General features: G+C 35.4%; 1 protein-coding gene across 4 annotated transcripts in view; it reads right to left on the reverse strand.

Moving 5' to 3' along the window:
* Window positions 1-18,057, reverse strand: part of FAF1 (Fas associated factor 1) — a 493,835-nt gene that overhangs the window by 117,872 nt on the left and 357,906 nt on the right. For all 4 annotated transcript variants that reach the window (XM_058552367.1, XM_058552369.1, XM_058552370.1 and 1 more), the window contains 2 exons: window positions 17,442-17,523; window positions 481-635 (listed from right to left, as the gene is read on the reverse strand). In XM_058552367.1, coding sequence (XP_058408350.1) covers window positions 481-635; window positions 17,442-17,523 — 237 coding nt within the window. The remainder of the gene's footprint in view (window positions 1-480; window positions 636-17,441; window positions 17,524-18,057) is intronic.

Genomic DNA, 18,057 nt, shown 5'->3' on the forward strand with positions numbered 1-18,057 from the left:
TTAGCATATGCTAGAGTTAAGCTATTACCAACTCCACTGGTCTGGTCCAGAACGTCCTGCCTTCTTCACTAGAAGTATTAAAAAATAAACTTACTACTAGGATTATATGTTAGATTTGCTTTGCCTTTTCTGAACATTATTAAAAACACAGATTTTCTCTAAATGTTCAACAACATATTAGAACATACAGTACATAGAAATGTACTATGTCTTATTGCAAAATGACAAGAACAATGTACTTTGGTTTTGGTTTTCAGGTTATTCTTGAATTTAAGAAATCTTTTATAAGTTAAGGTATATTTTCACAATTGTAAATAACTGCGTATGTTTGCTACAAGAAATAGGTTTTGTCTTATTAACTGTAATGGTAGAGAATTTAATGCTGAGGACGAAAATGCTTAAGATAAGAAACCAAATACAGTGATGACTTTTTTTTAAAAAATAGAAGCCCAACTTATAACTTGTGAACAACAGTATTACCTTGCTCTGTTGGCGTCCTTTGTCAGATCCCAAGCCCAGGTTATAAAATTTTGACTCAGATAAGAGACAATAGATTCAGCACAAAGCATTTGTGAGCAGAACACGTTGGTTAATACACTTTCATCATGGTGGAGGTAGATAGCAAGAAGCTTTCTCTGAAAAGAGGAGAAAAGACTGATGAATTAAAATATCCATTAATGTAAGATTTCCTGAAATTTGGAAAGGCATAATCAATCAATATAAACAGCAAAGCCAAAAATTAAATGCTACTCCCTAAAAGAGTACCTGACACTTGGACTTCCTAAAGCATTTACTAATACGAATAAATTTTGCTTCCTTATACTCTAAAGAGGCTAGGATGATTATATTCCGTTTTACAGACTGCTGTCAGAGATTCCTGTTAACATGTGCAAGCCTATCTCAAGAAGAAATCGCAGTAGAATTGTAATTTCTCTACATAAAATGGATTTGCCATTCTTCACATTTAATACATACTTCATACGTAAAGGGAAAATTAATTTTGAACTATTTAACTATACAGAGAAAAAATACTGATTAAGATTGGATGCCAAAATCTCTCTTACATATTTTTTGTTTTTAATCTGGTCTCTTCTACTTGAAAGGAAAAGGTCTAAAATGAAGTTTTGTTCTAGTTTCTACAGATAATTTTAAAGCCCTTAATGTGTTCCCATATTAAAGTCCTTATTTAAGAGCATGCAACATCTAATTGTCATTTGAAAGGATGACAGAAAAATGTTCACTTCACATGAATTCTTTCTTAAACTAGAAACATTTCAGAAAATGTCCAATGTAGTTTATAATATGGAAAATTATTCTTTTCCTTTTGCCTGATAAAACTTGTTTTCAAGAAATGACATCTGCTCTCTTAAAAGTTCTCTGTCATAGTGGGATATTCAATAAAATAATTGAAACTAAAAACTGAAATTGAACAACATAATCTGCAACATGTCAGCTTTAACGACAACGACAATTATAATTAAAGAGCCTAAACTGTTGCTGACTAACCTCCTGGTGCTGCCTTGTAGAAGAACTGAGTATAAGAACAGTCAGTTACTAGGAAATGGAAAGATAAAATTTTATGATAAAGACAATATGAAAACCAATCTGTGAAATTCTGGCAAAGGAAAATTTCCAGGAAGCTTAGGGTCTTTCCTTTCATATTAAATAAGGATGTGATGATGATAAAGAAAGACTCGCTGTGTGGGTTTCTAAACAAAAGAAGGACATTTATAGAAAAATATAAGGCTCATGTTGATGAAAGGTTAATGAAGTCTGATGCTTGGAATTGTCTTGATAAATAATCCAAATTATAATAATAAAAAAGTAATCATTAAAATATTTTCTTCAAAGGTAAATTTTGTACTAGACGAGGATAGCCAGAGGTACATAGGTAGATTAAGACTCCAAAAGCATCTACTATGAATAGGAGGTACTGTTAGTTACATACCCATTATCTACTTGAATCCCCAGAATAAACCTGTCAAATAGTATTCTTAACTTTAGTAGCATAAGAGGAAACTGAAGTTTAGAAAGTTGACTTGTCCTAAATTCCACCAGTAGTAAGTGGTATATCTGGGATTGGAACTCAGATTGACTGACTCCAGCCTAGTTCTTTCTTTGATACTACAGCTGTAGCAGTGAAATCAACCACACTAGTCAAGGGTTGAAGTGCTCAGAGAATATGAAGACAGCGGACTGGCCACTCATACATCAGTGCTTTCAGGGCCTCAGAGACAGCATGTAATGGGAGTAAGGACAGGATTCCTGAGTGTAAGTAGCTCAGCTACTCCAACAGTAGCTGCTTCCATGTGTCTGTTCATTTATTCATTCATTCAGCAAGCATTTGTTGAAATACCCTTTGTGTCAGGCCCAGCAGGAAGCAGCAGTAATAAAACGGAGAACCAGAAAGACTCAGGGTTTCTTCATCTATGTTGCTGTCTGCAAATAATGTAGCTGGCTTCTAGGAAGTTTGTAATCAGATACATTGTTGGAGAGATACTTATCTGGTAAATTCCTACTCATCCTTTAACGCTCAAAGCAAATGCCTCTATGAAACCTTCCCTGATTCCCTCAGGCAGTAAAAGTTAAGAGCTTCCTTTTCTGGGCCCCTATCTTTTCCCATTAGTATTATAACTGTTTACCAGTTTCCCCTCTAGACAAAGTCTCTCAAGTGCGAAGATTGGGTCTCTTTCAGTCTTCTTTGCATCCCTAAACTAGCAGAAGTCTCAGCATGTTTGATGAAAGAAACTTGAATGCCGATGTCAACCATAGTCTCCTGGCAAAAGACACCAAATGGCAGCAGTAACCCAAATCACTTTCAGTAAACAAATCTAGAAATCTGCTGCTTTAGGCAAAGGAAAGTCAACCTGGCAGCACTAACAAATTCAGAGCTCTTCTTCTTAAGAGCTCTCTAGCTGAACAGACAGAGGGATGTCAACCTCTAATTCTGCTTGATCGTATCTCAGCAACTACATTTAATGAGACACTGGGAACAAGAGAGCTGTCCACTTTTAAATCAGCGTATTTCTAACCAAACAATGGCAATGGCTAAATCTTTAAAATGCCTATTTCTCTCAAGAACACTGCAAGGGAACATTTAGACTTTGGGAGAGAGATTAGCGATTTACATTGCTATCTCACTGATTTAATTTAAATGCTCTTCCAAACCAAACACACATGTGCCGAAGAGGCTACTAAGAAACCCAACAAGCAGAGTTCCTATAAGTGCAGCCGACAGTGTTGACTGAAACTAAACTTGGAAATCCAGGGCACTAACGCACAATATCAAGCAATAAAACAGCATCTCTTTGGCAATATTTAATTTAAAAAAGAAGAAAGAGGCAGGCGAAGATCAGGCACTGTCTGTTTTGGAGGATCAACCATTCTGCATTTCAAAGCATTGGTCCCTGCAATATCCAGGTTACTGTGCTAGAATCTCGACTATTATATCGCAGTTGTGAGAGGGAGGGCAAAGATGTGTTTACTCAGTGATTAGGCCCTTAGAATAAGCCTCTAGCTCCTAGAGAGACAGCTCACCACTTATTCATTTGGGCCAATTCACAAAGCCTAGGAAGATTAAACATCCATGCTGAGAAGACAAGCGAATGCAGACGGTGAAAAAGAAATAAAAATTCTTTAAAAACTCTGAGATGACTTCATTATTTTTCCACAAGGAAACTTTAGGAAAGTGTTTAGTTAGAGAAAAACCCACATTGACCTCTCTCTAAACCCTTAATCTTTCCTTTGTGGTGGCATTGCTTTGTGGTAAGCGACTGGCTCGCCTCGCCCCTCTTTTCACTGGAAGCTAAGAGAAAAAAGGCTCTGGAGAAACAGTTTTCGTTCCAGGGACACAAACCCCTGACACTGTTAAACATGAGATGCCACGAAAACACACTTAAAAAAAAATTCTCGCTTTAAGCTCTAAACTGTGAGAAAGGAGATGATAAAAAGAGTATCAGAAGAGGATCTTCAGGCTAGGAGTACTCCCCCAGTAGCTTTCAAAAGGGAAACTCAATAATCATAAAATAATCTTTTTCTCTAACATAATAAGCTTTCAACAAAAAATGTTCTGCTATTATGACAGTCATAATAAGCAAAATATAGACTCCTAATAATATGCAAATGCTACTAAATTCGGGCTACATAAATCTCTGATTCTATTATAGGCATAGCTAAATGAGCCCCAGACTCAGATTTCTGATTATTCTATTGAGCTCAATTAAACACAGGCCAAATCAGTGAGAAGTGGGTTCAGCATATCAGAAAACTGCTTTTGTGAAGACAGGGCATCTAGTACATAGAAAAAAGGTAAGAAAATGTTTTGTTTTCCATTACTATAACCATTTTTTCCTTTGGGCCCATTAATAATTTATTTCAATAATATTTATAGAGTGCGTATGTGTTAGGCATTGAGAATATAAAGATGAATAAAACAAAGTTCCCTTGCCCTCAAAGAGTTGGAAGGGTGGGCTGGCACATGGGAAAGCAAAGATTTAATTGCAGAACCACAGGATAAGTGACAAGATTGGGGAATTAAAAAAAACTGTATTTTATTTGTCCTTTCTAATTTGGCGGAGAGAGGTAAGTCCTGTAGATGACAAAGGCAAGCAAGCCCAGCTATACTCTTCCTCAGATTCCCTCTTTGTGATTCAGGTTTTGGTAACACAGTGTAAAGGAAAGTCTCCAAGCTTTCAAGTAACAGAAAGCTCTGTGCCAAACCCAGTTTTGCCACTTAACCCACTGTGTGACCATGGGGCAAGATGCGTGTTGCAAAGATTATAGATGAACTAGGTAAAGTACCTATTTACAATGTCTGTCCCATAGTATGTGCTGAATGAAATGTAGCTGTTAGAATGAAGATTCTGGAACTATCCATGCAAAATAAAGGATTTGAAAACAATTTCAAGAGAAATTATAGCCATGAAAATGTATTAAAGATGATGCAGCTCCTTCATTTCTCCTACTAGCAATAGTGTTTGGGATGCTTAATTGTGTCCCTGCCTTCAGGGTTTCACTAATGTTCACATTCAAATCCAGGAGCTAAGGTACCAAGTCGATGCTTAGGAAATGCCAAGCTGACAGCAACCAATATGACTTGGCCTTGAGCTACAGTAGCTATTGTATTTAGACATTTAGCATCACAGAACTACAGAACATTAGAGCTGGAAGAAATGAGTTGGCTATGTCTCAAAATAAGCCAGGCACAGAGCAGACACTCAGAAAATATTTGCTGATGGACTGAAAAGGAAGTTGTCTAGTTTCTTTCTGAGTACGATAACATCCATAATCTGTGTGTTCAATGATTTTAAAGTTGATATGACAAATAATTTCTAGAAATGGTAGTTCAGTTTTTTCAGTATAGGAATGAAAATAAATGAAAAATAAAATAATTTCCTTTGTGTAAATTGGGACCTGACTTTATTTCTCCCCTTGCTCTTTTCTATCACCATAATAATCAGAATCATTATCACTATTATTCTTTTTTTGTTTTTGTTTTAAGTTTGGCGGTTTATTGATACAACTGATAACACTGCTACAACAATAAACACTCATTCATCCTTTACCTAGATTTATCAATTGTTAAGATTTTGCCATATTTGTTCTATCATTCTTTTCATGCCTCTTCCCCTGAAACATTTAAAGTTGTACACATCATGACTCCTCCACTCTACATACTTTAGTGTTTGTCTCCTAAGAAACAAGGACATTCCCTTACAAAATCATAATATCTTTATCACACCCAAGACATTTAATATTGTTACAATAACATCATCTAATATAGGGTCCATATTCAAATTTCCCCAAGTACCTCAAAATATCCTTTGTAGTGTTATCTAGTGTTTTAATTCCAGGCTCTAATTGGTATCATTCCAATATACTGCCCACTTCCACAACCCTGTTCCTGTATATGGCTGTTCATAGGTCCAGCCCAGCATCCAACTGTGCCTCAAGAAAAGTATATGGTGAGAATACAGGCAGGGCAGCATGAAGCCACACTGCCTGGTTCAATTTCCGCTTTGCCACGTCCCAGCTGTGTGACCTTCGGAAAGCTACTTCACTTTTCTGTGCCTTGGGTGCCATGTAACACCTCTGGAGGTCAGAAGTCCAACACTCTGTCTAGACAGGAGTGGTGATATGAGTACTAAAATGGAGGTGGTCCTAGGGTCTAGGCATGAACATCAGATTGGCTGCTTCTTTATGAAGGTAACACTTGAGCTGAATTTTAAATTTAGGTGATAGTGAGGAAAAGAAGAGTTAAAATGAGAAAAAGGAAAGAGAAAAGTTTGGAAAAGGCCCAGTGATGTCAATGTCCTGATGTGCTCAAAGAACTTGAAGCTGGTAATTTTTAAAGAGTGAAGAACTAGAGTGTAGACTGATCTGTGCAAAGAATTGTGACACCTTGCCTTTTTTGGCTCCCAAAGCTGAGTTCGGGGACCAACAGGCAGCAACCAACTGGAGAGGTTCCAAAAGGAAACAGCCAGCTACCGACAATGAGGAGATGCCAAGATGGTGTCTTTCTCCTCTCACTTCCTGAAGCAGATGTTGGGATAGCACTCTGAAATCTTGAGGACACAGATGTATTTAAGTCTCACACAGGGAGAACTCGCATATGGAAGTCACAGGTCAAACAAACAAAGCCTAAAGGAAAATCAAATTCTCTTCACAAAATAAGCTGACAAATGTTCATTGGGTACAGAGCTTTATCAGTTTTCATTGTTCAGACTGTAATACTCAGGTCATGAAATATCTTTGAGGAAGACCAATAAGTGACTGAAGTTTTTATGAATAAGGAATTAGAAGCTCAAGTGATTGGCTATTACAACAAACTGTAGAGAGGGAGGCAGGCTCTTTGGGGAAGCTAGGAGAGTGAGTATGGAGGCAAGAAAGTAGACAGGTTCAGGCCAGACCAAAGATCTCATTCATTGGTGTTCCAGGTGCACTTAGGAGCAGTACCAATGACTGGAAAAGGGCCTCATAAAAGTGCAGGCAGGATTTTTCTGATCCTCCACTCTTCTCTTCTGAGAGAGAGAACACTACCCTAGTTAACCAGAGGCCTGTTAAATAGGCAGAACAACGTGAGTGTGAAGTGAAGTACACACTTTGAAAGGCAGTGGTAAACAAATACTCCCCTCTCCCATTTTTGGGCCACTGAGGAAGAGAAAAAGAACTTACAGCCTACTTATCTCATCTGTTTCCACATTCCAGGAGGTGGAGGAACAAGAGGAATAAATAATGGAAGATAAATTAATAGTAATTTTTCATTAAAAGTGTGTTGATAATAATGCATTCTTGCTGAAAATCATAGGAATTCCAATGATTTGTCAGTGCACATGTTCAGTAACCGTTTACTACTGTCAAGTATTGTCTGGCAGATTTCAAAGTAGAATAAATTATACGAATTATACGAACAAGCTAAGCTGAGTTTAAGCATATGGAAGTGTAGTAACTCTTAACCACCCATTTAATAGGAGTGGCAGAGACTGTTAGTAGTCCCTCAATATTTTCCATTTCTTCCTTAGTGAGGAAATCTCTTATTTAAAGTTGGATTAATGGCTGACTGAGATAAAGAATACATTTCTTAGCCTCCTTTTTAAACAAGTGTGGCTATGTAACTAAGTTCTGGCCAACGTAAGCAGAAGTCCTAGTTCGAGTTCCAGTAGTCATCCTGAATCATGACATAACCTGAATTGTACCACACAGTGGAGCAACATGATAGAAGGAAGCTGAGTTGCTGACTCTGTGATGTGCCATACAAGGCTGGACAGACTACCTCTGCACTTCTTGAAAGGAAGATAGAAATTAACTTCTCTTTTGTTTAAACCATTATTAATCTTAATTTTTCTGCTATAAGCAACCAAACCCAATCCTAACTCTTACAATAGGCTAACTATAAGAAATCCTTAGTCATACATAAAAATGATAGTCCATGGAACTGTATCATTAACCCATAAGATCTGAAGAAAAGATATGCATTTATGGATTAGTTCTTGGCCCATCAGAAAGACTCTCACAGCCTCTAATGGGCCCTGAATTATACTTTAAGGGATTACAGCTACCACTGGCCCAAGGCAAATGACCTGACTGGTCATTTAGAAGGCTCCATCATGTACATCTGGTTAGTGAGAAGAGAGGAGGGATCCTATTCTCAGAAGGCCAAGTAGGAACGATGATTGGATGAAGGCAAAAGACATGGAGGTTGCTACTTGGTGTGCATTTAGTCTAGTCTTCATGCAGAGATCAGGAAGAGTCTTCACTGCTAACATATAGTCCAGTCCATTTAACCCAGACAAGATAGGCTACTGAGATTTATAATAGCGTAATAGTGAAGTGTACAACTGCTTGAAATTCCATGTGTGCCATATTATATATATTTGAGATCCAACAGGATCCTTGAAGTCAAAGCAAATGGTTGGTCCAGATATTTTTTATTTTCTATACTCTACCTATGTGCTACATAATTTTTACAGCACAAAAGGAAACATACTATACATACTATTATGCATCTCACTTTTTTCACTTAATATATCTTGAACATCACTCCACATCAATATATATGAAGTGACTTTATTCTTTTTAATGGTCACATAGTATGAATGGTCACATTCATAGTATAATGGTCACGCTGTATGAATGACATTTAAGATATTTCCAATTTTTTGCTATTATAAACAATGCTATAATAAATATCCTTATATTTATCTTATTTCTCATATGTTTAAGAATATATGTAGAAAAAATTTTGCTATTATAATATTAGTGTAGTTTTAATCTGTATTTCTTGTATTAGGGAAGATACGAAGCACCTTTTCATATTTCATGAGTCATTTTTACTTCCTTTTCTGTGAAACACCTGCTCATACTGCTTGCTCATACTGGGTTGTTGTCTTAATGATTTTTGGAGTTCTTCATAAATGTATACACTACAGAAATTAAGTTTCCAATATCTTTAATAAAGGTACTATGCACTACTTAACATCAAAAATACTTTGATTTTCTAAACATAGTTATTTATAAAAGACAGTTAATGACAAGGCAAATATAAAACCAACAGTCCTACTGAAATGCTCCACAGGGGAAAGAAAGGCCAGAGCACATTAGGCCAGGTCTACGACAAAAGCAGTGTTATTCTCTTCTGTTTTGTTAGGCACTCCAAGGAGGGTGTGGGAGAAACAGGATACTATAAGATACATATGTATAAAAAGGTACACAAAAGCTTATAGGCTGTGAAATTTAGGTGCCAAAAAGTTTGTAAACTACATTGTGTTATTATTGTACTATGATCAATCCCTGCCTGACACTCCACAACTACACGTATACAAATGTACACAGTTGCTCAGTCTCACTGCCACCAATTTCTCCCCACCAATCTAAGCTACAAACTGCTACCGCATTACTTATTCCTAAAGTACAGCTCTGACAGTGTCATCCTCTTCTTCAAAAACTTTCAAAAAAAACCCACTGCCTAACAACGACGAAAGTCTTAGCCGGCATTCAGGGATTTCCATGATGAAACCCTAGTCTACTTCTCTATTTTAGCCCTATCTCCTACTGCTCCCTCACATGTATCATACATACCAACATAAACAGGCCTATTCATCTTCTCTAACACATGCATCTGAATAACTTGATTACTATTGAGGTAAGGATTCATTATTCCAAGGTGGGTTCATTGCCAAGATATTTTTATCCCCATTTCAGAGAAAATAAAATGGAAGCTTTATATAGCTAGTCAGTATCAGGGCCTAGTTTTAAATCCAAATCTGCCTGATTTATTCAATGTCCACCTACTATAAGCACACAATCTTAAAGATGTTTCCACACATTTCAAAGATGTTTCACATATATTAATTTTTTGTTAGGGCCGGCCCCGTGGCTTAGCGGTTAAGTGTGTGCGCTCTGCTGCTGGCGGCCCGGGTTCGGATCCCGGGTGCACACCGAGGCACCGCTTCTCCGGCCATGCTGAGGCCGTGTCCCACATACGGCAACTAGAGGATGTGAAACTATGACATACAACTATCTACTGGGGCTTTGGGGAAAAGAAATAAATAAATTTTTTGTTAAACAATCTTGGGAAGTACGTATTACAATACAAATTTTTAAATGTAGAAACTGATGCTGAGAGGTTGAGTAACCTGGTTAATAGCACACAGCTGGTAAATGGGGAGCCAGAATTCAAATCTAAGAATTCTGATTAGTATTCTTTCTGATATATCTCTTATTTTTAAGTGAAAATGTTGAAGATTAGAAATGAAACAGACTTCTTGAATTTATAAGTGAAATACTTAGACATCCAATTTAACTTCTTATCCTCTTAAAATAGGTAACATGAATAACAAATACTTTCTAGGGCCAGGGAGGGCCCTTTGGGAGAAATGATAAAAATATGGATAAAGTCCATTAATGGAAATCAGCCTTGCTTTTGATATTTTAATAAATTTTACCTATATTGCTTTTCAAATATAGTTAAATGGGTCTCAAAAAGATGGTACACAGCAGTAACCTGAGAAGAACATTTTACACAGCAGCATATCTTAAAACTAATTTAATAAATTTTTAACTAATTTCAAAAATAATTTTAATATGGACACTAAAGATTTTTACAATTTTAATTTGATCTGATAACAGAATTGGAAGCAAATTCTAAATATGATGCTAACAATACATCGTTTAGTGGAAACATCTAATTACAGAACAGCGTCTTTGGTATGGCTGCATTTACGAAAACATAACTTTGTTTTACTGAAATACGTGTTTGGAGATTTTTTTAAAAATCACATTTAAAAGTAAAAGCATTCAATGGTGGTTATTTTCAGGTTTAGGATTATGTGGTAACTCATTTTCTACTTTAAATGAATCTGTATTGCTTTCTTTTCTCTTTTTACAACAAACATTTTATTTGTATAATGAAAACATACTTAAAAAATTATATTATCATCATAGTTCTTACCTCACACACATGCAGGATGCTGTCCTAGCTGTCATATAAAATTACCCTAAAGACATCATCTGCCTTTAAGGAATTTAAATTGAAAAGAAAACAAAGACAAGAAGAACAGACTGGGCATATTTTCCAAAGCACAAATAAGTTTGTTTGCCTGGTTTTTCTGGATGATGGAGTGCTAGAAACTCATCAACTATAGCTGTGGTTTCAGATTTGTGTAGAACTTATTTTTCTTAAGAAACATTAATCAGTGATGGTATTTAAGATTTCTTTTAACATGAACGTGTAGAAATAGCACTACTTTAAAATGGGCTAATTTTTAAAAACAAATGTAATAAAACTTAACTATCGAGCACTGTTACAGCAAAGCACTCATTTTAGTACTGTAAATGCTCATAGCGGGTCTCCAAATTCATTTCTGGAACTGTTCTTAGAGATACTTCATGAATTGCACGAGAAAATCAGTTTTGTTACTTTACAAACATTTCTCGAATTTGTCCAAAACTGCTTAAAAGCACCCTGGCCACAGGGCTGAGTCCATTTATGGATAGCATCCCATTTAATCCCCAAAACAACCATATAAAGTAGATATCACCAATCACCTCCCTTTTTTTGTCAGATTAGAAACAGGCTCATTACTTGTCTGGGGCTGCAGAGTTACTATGCAGGAAACCAAGAATTGAGCGCTGATTGCCTCAATTGATGTGTAATATTTGGAAACAGCACTGGGTCTGAAGTCAAGATCTAAGGAGTGGAACAGGATTACTGATATCAAAGCCCAGTCTCCCAAGGGGACACTGGGAAAGAAACAATCCTTCTCTTGGGAGATAAACCCTGGCACTGGGATCTTTATTGCTATTGATTTTTAGTTATTTACTACAAACATCTAATCATTCTCTAGGGTACTTTTTGTTGTGAAAAGAATTCAAGGGTAGCAGGAATGAAAGGTGCGGAGGCTACAAGGAGAAAAAGAACCTTCTTTAAGAAACTCCCAGGGAATCATGGTGTGGCCAGTGGTAACTCCTCAGCAACTTTAATTAAGGAGGCTAACCATTGCTCTTCCTTATCTAAAGATAAAATATAAGCTTCATTCAACAACTATCTTTTAAATGTCAGGGAATCATAGCCCCCTCTATGCCTTGGTTCCTGCTGATCTTCTCAGCCTCATGCTTTGCAATCCAACTGTCTTGCATTTTTTGCTCTCTGCCTTAATTTTTTGGTGTAGTTCCCTCATTTTAATCTTCTTGTCTTCGCTTTAGACTTTTTTTTCTGTTTAGAATTCTGTTATTTGCCTAGGTATTACTCATCTTGATTCAGATCAGAGGTACCACTTCCTCAAGAAATCTCCCTGAACTTCTAAGGTAGATGAAGTACCTCTCCTTTTTGCTTCTATAGTGTATTATACCATATAGATCTGCTCATATTGTCTTATCTTCCTCACTAGACTGTGAGCATCTCAAGGGCAGGAAACCTCTATATCCCAGGTCCTTAGTAGGCATGTGATAAATATTTATGGCCTTCAACTGAATGAACATCCCTAAAAGTTAAAGGAAAGGAAGGAGGTCATAAAATCAACCCATTGTCAGAAGTCAAAACTCTGTCACAATAGAATTAAACACAAGAACTTAGACTAGCTGTTTTACTGAAGTTGGAGCTCTGCTTTGGACAGTATTATAAATTTCTCATGAAAAAGGCAGAAAGAACTATGAACACTCTCACCACCAAGTGCTCTCAAATGAAATCAGTCTGAAGTAGTTTTCATTAAGATGGATTGAATGTGGCATCGTGAGAAACATTTTATCAAATGTAGTGTTTTACTTAGTGATTAACTATATTCCAGTTGATGAAGCTCCCCAAATCCTTTGTAATCCCACCACTCCAATAAACATTTAATGAGTATATAAGTTCAAAAAGCTAGCAGAGGATTTAAACCTTCAATCTTGTTTTTATTTACTCTTGGAACTCAATTTCTCACTTCAAGTGAAGAATGCTGGTGCCTGAGGCTCATCTGTTGCCCTGGTAAAATTAACGTGCCTCCCACAGTTTAAATTAAACATGTGATATTTAAGATGAAAGAAATTTAGTAAGAATGCCACAGTATTGGTCACACTCGCCTTAAAATATCTGAACATCAGCAAACTGTTTTCTTAAAAATGATTCATTCAGAAGTTTTTAAAAATAATATTGAGAAAGATTTGCTTTAACTCTCAAATGTGAAATCTGAAAAGGAGAGATGAAGTTTGATAAGTGAATCCTAGAGTACAGAAGTTAGTACAGAAAAGTGAAGTATAGTGTAAATCACACTTAACTGTGTTGGAACAACTGAGCTCTTATTTGCCCTCTACTACTTACTACCGACGTGTCTTTGGGCAGGTCATGTAGCTTTTCTGAGCTTCCTTATCTGTACAATGGGAATACTGATATCATATGTCCCTATCTCATTGGTTTGTTGTAGGATTCAAATGAGATATGTATAGGAAAAGGTTTTATAAACCACAGAGCACCATATACATCTGAAGTAGCAGTGCTATTTCTGTACTTACACGGTCCTCTTTAACTAAAAGGACATGTATATAATTTGGTTGATGACCATAATAAATGTACCTGCTTAGATTTAATTTTGAATAACTTATCCATCATGTGGATAAATTTCACTTAAGTTTAGAGTAATGTGATAAACGATGCATAAACTCTTGATCTTTAACTTGAAAAGAGAAATGAGGAAAGAAAAAAGCCCTGGACAAGGGGAGAAAGATAAAGACAGTTTAGGACTCCAAAGAGGTCAGCGGATTTTGGTATAAGTCTAATACGAAGCAAAATACTTAATTACATGAACCAATGATTTTCATCCGTTAAAACATCAAGACACTAATCAAAAGCAAACAATCAATTGGTTCATTAGAAATACCCAGAAATTAATAAGCAGGAGTTTATGCTTCTCTGGGGAATCAACAGTCTGAATAAATCCAAATGCCAATTTACTGTATAAGACACTTAGTATAAGTTTTTTTGTCTATTATATACTGCATATTTAAATATTTAAATATCTTCATCTAAAGTTATGATTAAGGTATACATAGTATAGCTTACAGTAGCTTTTAAATGGATTTAAAAGATGTCTGTGACTATTTTGGGAGCTACAGCTTAGGTTACAAAAGGCCCTGACATTTTCCAGTTAATTCAACTGCTTAGCAATCTTGCTGGAAAGCAGAGACAGATATATCCCAAATACATTCTTTTTTCGTGTGTGTGTGAGGAAGATCAGCCCTGAGCTAACATCTGCCAATCCTCCTCTTTTTGCTGAGGAAGACTGGCCCTGGGCTAACATCCATGCCCATCTTCCTCCACTTCATATGGGATGCCGCCACAGCATGGCTTGCCAAGCGGTGTGTGCCCAGGATCCGAACCGGCGAACCCTGGGCCGCCGCAGTAGAGCGCACACACTTAACCACTTGCGCCACCAGGCCAGTCCCCCAAATACATTCTTATCAAGGAATGAATTGAAAAACAGATTATTTTAAAGCTATGATTAGATACTCTCTCAAACATATTTATGTCCAACAATAAGTGACTGTTTCAATATAATAACATGGCCATACAATGGGAGACTCTATAACCATTAAAAATCCCATTATAATAAAGCATTCAGCATTACTTACAAAGCATCCTTGCAAAAACAGCTTGACCTGAATCTAACAAAGCTTTTAGACCTAATATCCATTTCTCAGGACATACAGATAGAAGAACAAGTTAAATAATATCACAAGTAAATAACATCACAAGGAAACAATCACACAAATCCAGAATTTGGAACGAGATTAAGTCATCTAGTATGATTTCTTCACAAAGTAAATGTCATGGGAAAAAAAAAAAAGGAGAGGGGGTGGGTGCTTGCTTAAAAGAGATTTAAAAAATCTAACAACCAAATATAATTCGTGATCCTTGAGTGGATTGTGGTTCCAAAAAAGCAGTTAAAAAGACATTTTGGGGACAACTGGTGAAGTTTGAATATGTTTTGGATATTAGATGATATTAGGGAATTACTGTTGATTTTGTTACATATGATAATGGCACTGTGATCATGTAGGAGAATATTATTTTTGGAAAATGCATGCAGACGTTTTTAGAGGTAAAATATGATGTTTGTAATTTACTTTGAAATGGTTTAGCAAAAAATAATGAATATACAAGGGTATCCTAAATGTTTTTGTGTGGTTTAAGCTTTAATCCTTTCAAAAGTTTAGCTGCTGTAAACTTCAAAAAGTCATTTGAAACTTTACTTCTATTTCTTTTACATTTGTTTGTTTTTGTGAATTCTGAATAATAAATTTTAAATTTATTTTCTGTTCCAGTCAATGTTTGCCATTTTCAATCAGAGAGGAAACCTGAAACAAAAATTTATCATAAAAAAATTTATTCATCAAAATCACAAATCTAAATAAATACAAAAATGTAAATAATTAAATTTCAAATGCTGCTCTTTTATAAACGTGTAGCAGTTAAACTTTGGAAGTTATTAAGACTTTAAAACTCCTTATAACTTTGTATTAAGGCTTAAAACTCCATTTAAAACTCCATAAACTTTGATATACGCTCTGTATATAGAAGAAGCAAATATGGCAAAATTTTAGTAATTATTAAACCTAGGTATAGGGGATCTGGGTATTTATTATACTATTCTTTTTACTTTTTCTGTATTAAACATTGTTTTAATAAAAAGTTAAAATACAATAAAATATAATTAAGGAAATGATCATACAATATTAAAAGGTGAAAATAACCTGTTTTAACAGGATTATAACGACTCAATTTTATATTAAATATGCATAAATGTACTCATTGAAACATATAATAAAAAATATGAAAAAATATACAAAGTTAACCATTAACCTGTGTTAGAATATTTTCTTTTTGCTTTTCAGTATTTTCTATAAACCTGTATTTATGGAAACTACAAACATGTATTACATAAATATGTATTTCTTAAAAATTAACATCCATTTTATATAGATTTAATAGTTAAAAAACAGATGCTTTATATATGGTGATGGACAAACAAAAATGTACAACCCAAAATTTCACAATGTTAGAAACCATTAAAACATCAATAAAAAAAAAAAAAAAAAAAGGAAGGCAAAAGGGGGAAAACTCAAAGGAAAGCAAGGAAAATAAAAGAAAGAGAAACTCAAAAAAAAAAACAAAAAAAAAACAGATGCTTAAAACAGCCTCTACAATGGGCTATTCCACTATTCTTAGGATAAAGAACAGTTTATGTTTATATTTCTTAATGTACTTCATTAAACTGTCAGTGATAGTTCTAAGTTTGATCAGTAATTATTGTCTTGGAATTCAATTTTTAAAATTTGTTTAAAATGAATTTTTCTTTAGGTCAGAGTTTAACATAAACTAGAAACTAGAAAGTTCAGAGGCATCCTGGAACTCTATTCTCAAAATTCTTTTCCCTCTTTAATTCCAATGACTTTCCCTTTACTCTATCTACATACTATTCATTCCTTCCTCTCTTTTTTTTCCTTCATTCAGAGTATTTACTATGCATAGGGATGTAAGGTACACAGTCATTGCCAAAGAGAAAATCAAATCTCTTGAGAATACATATATATATACAGAGAGAGAATGGATAATTATATGCAATATAAGTGTAACAATAAGAGGAGCAAAGGGTATCACTGCAAAGTACTAACGGGGTGGGTGTGGTCAATGTGAGAGTAGTGGAAGAGTCTGGAAAGGTTAAGCCTCAGAGGAAGAGTAGGACACAACCAGGTAAAGAGCAGGATGAAAGGCATTCCTGACAGTGGGGAAACATGAGAAGAGGAGATGCAAACGGTACACGATTGCTAGATTCATTAAGTGCTGGGCAGGGAATGGAAAGAGCTGAAGCTGCACAGATAAGCAGAAGCCAGATTATTGAGGTCTCGACTGCTGTGTCAACATAGAAATAGAGTGATCATATAGAATCTTCTTGCTCAAAATGTACCTTCTGAATTCTTCTTATAAACTTTAATATACTTGATTTCAAGATCACAAAGCCCATTTCTATATTTAAGGAAGAATCTTTTTTGTTGTCTAAAGGGACTTTTGGGAAAAAATATTACAGTTATTAGATATATACTATTAGATAGAATAATCATTTTGGGAAAAGACTGAAGGACAAATCCTTTAGCAAGAACCTGTCAATCACGTAACTGAAAAGAATACAAATGTAGCCTTGTCACTTCTAAGCATATCCATCTTTTTTTTTTCCCCTACAAAAAAATCCTGTTTCAGAGCTTAACAAGGCCTTCTGCAAGGCCAGCAGTACCCTACCATTCTACTGCCCCTCTGAAATGGGCATCTTGCTGATGATTAGCTTGGTAGATGAACCAGAAACAAAATCAAGTCTTCAATCTGAAAAAACGAGAAAACATTAAGCACCGCCTCAGGCCCGGTGGTAAACCTATGGCATGTACTTTGTAATGGGAAAAGGTAAGATTGCACTTACATCTCGGGCTTTCACATAGAAGGCCTCTTGAAAAGCAGCTTCTAATGAGCCAATAAAAAATACAGGATGGCAGTCACCATATCTATAGGAAAAATTGCGTCAATTAATTAAAATACATTTCAAATTTACTTCAAAGGTTCACAAGTCTAACCAATGACTTTAAAACGTTGAGGCTAATGTCTCTTAAGCACAGACCAAACATTAAAACATTTCTTTAAAGGCTTGAGAATGAGCTTCATTAATTTTTATAATTCTTCTTGGCCTATACTGATATATTAGAACATTGGAATTTTAAGTACATCTAGCAAATGGATTTAATAAGTGCTACGAAACCATGCCATTTATAAGTAGCAATTCCTTGTTACCCATTTTCATAAGATTTTTCTAATTACAGTAGCCTTAACTTTCCATTTTAGTTCACTTATTCCAAAAGTCCAACAGAGAGGCAAAAAATGGTATCTTGCAAAGTTTCCAAATTATATCACATTGGAAAATAGAACTAAAGAAAAATATTACTTACATGAAAATTTAGGGTTAAATATTTAAATCCTCTTTGCTTAAACACCTTAGGGGAATCTCAAATGTATATAAAACATTTTATATTAGACTCTTAACA

Source organism: Diceros bicornis, chromosome 13 (genome assembly GCF_020826845.1).
Source record: "Diceros bicornis minor isolate mBicDic1 chromosome 13, mDicBic1.mat.cur, whole genome shotgun sequence".
NCBI lineage: Eukaryota > Metazoa > Chordata > Mammalia > Perissodactyla > Rhinocerotidae > Diceros > Diceros bicornis.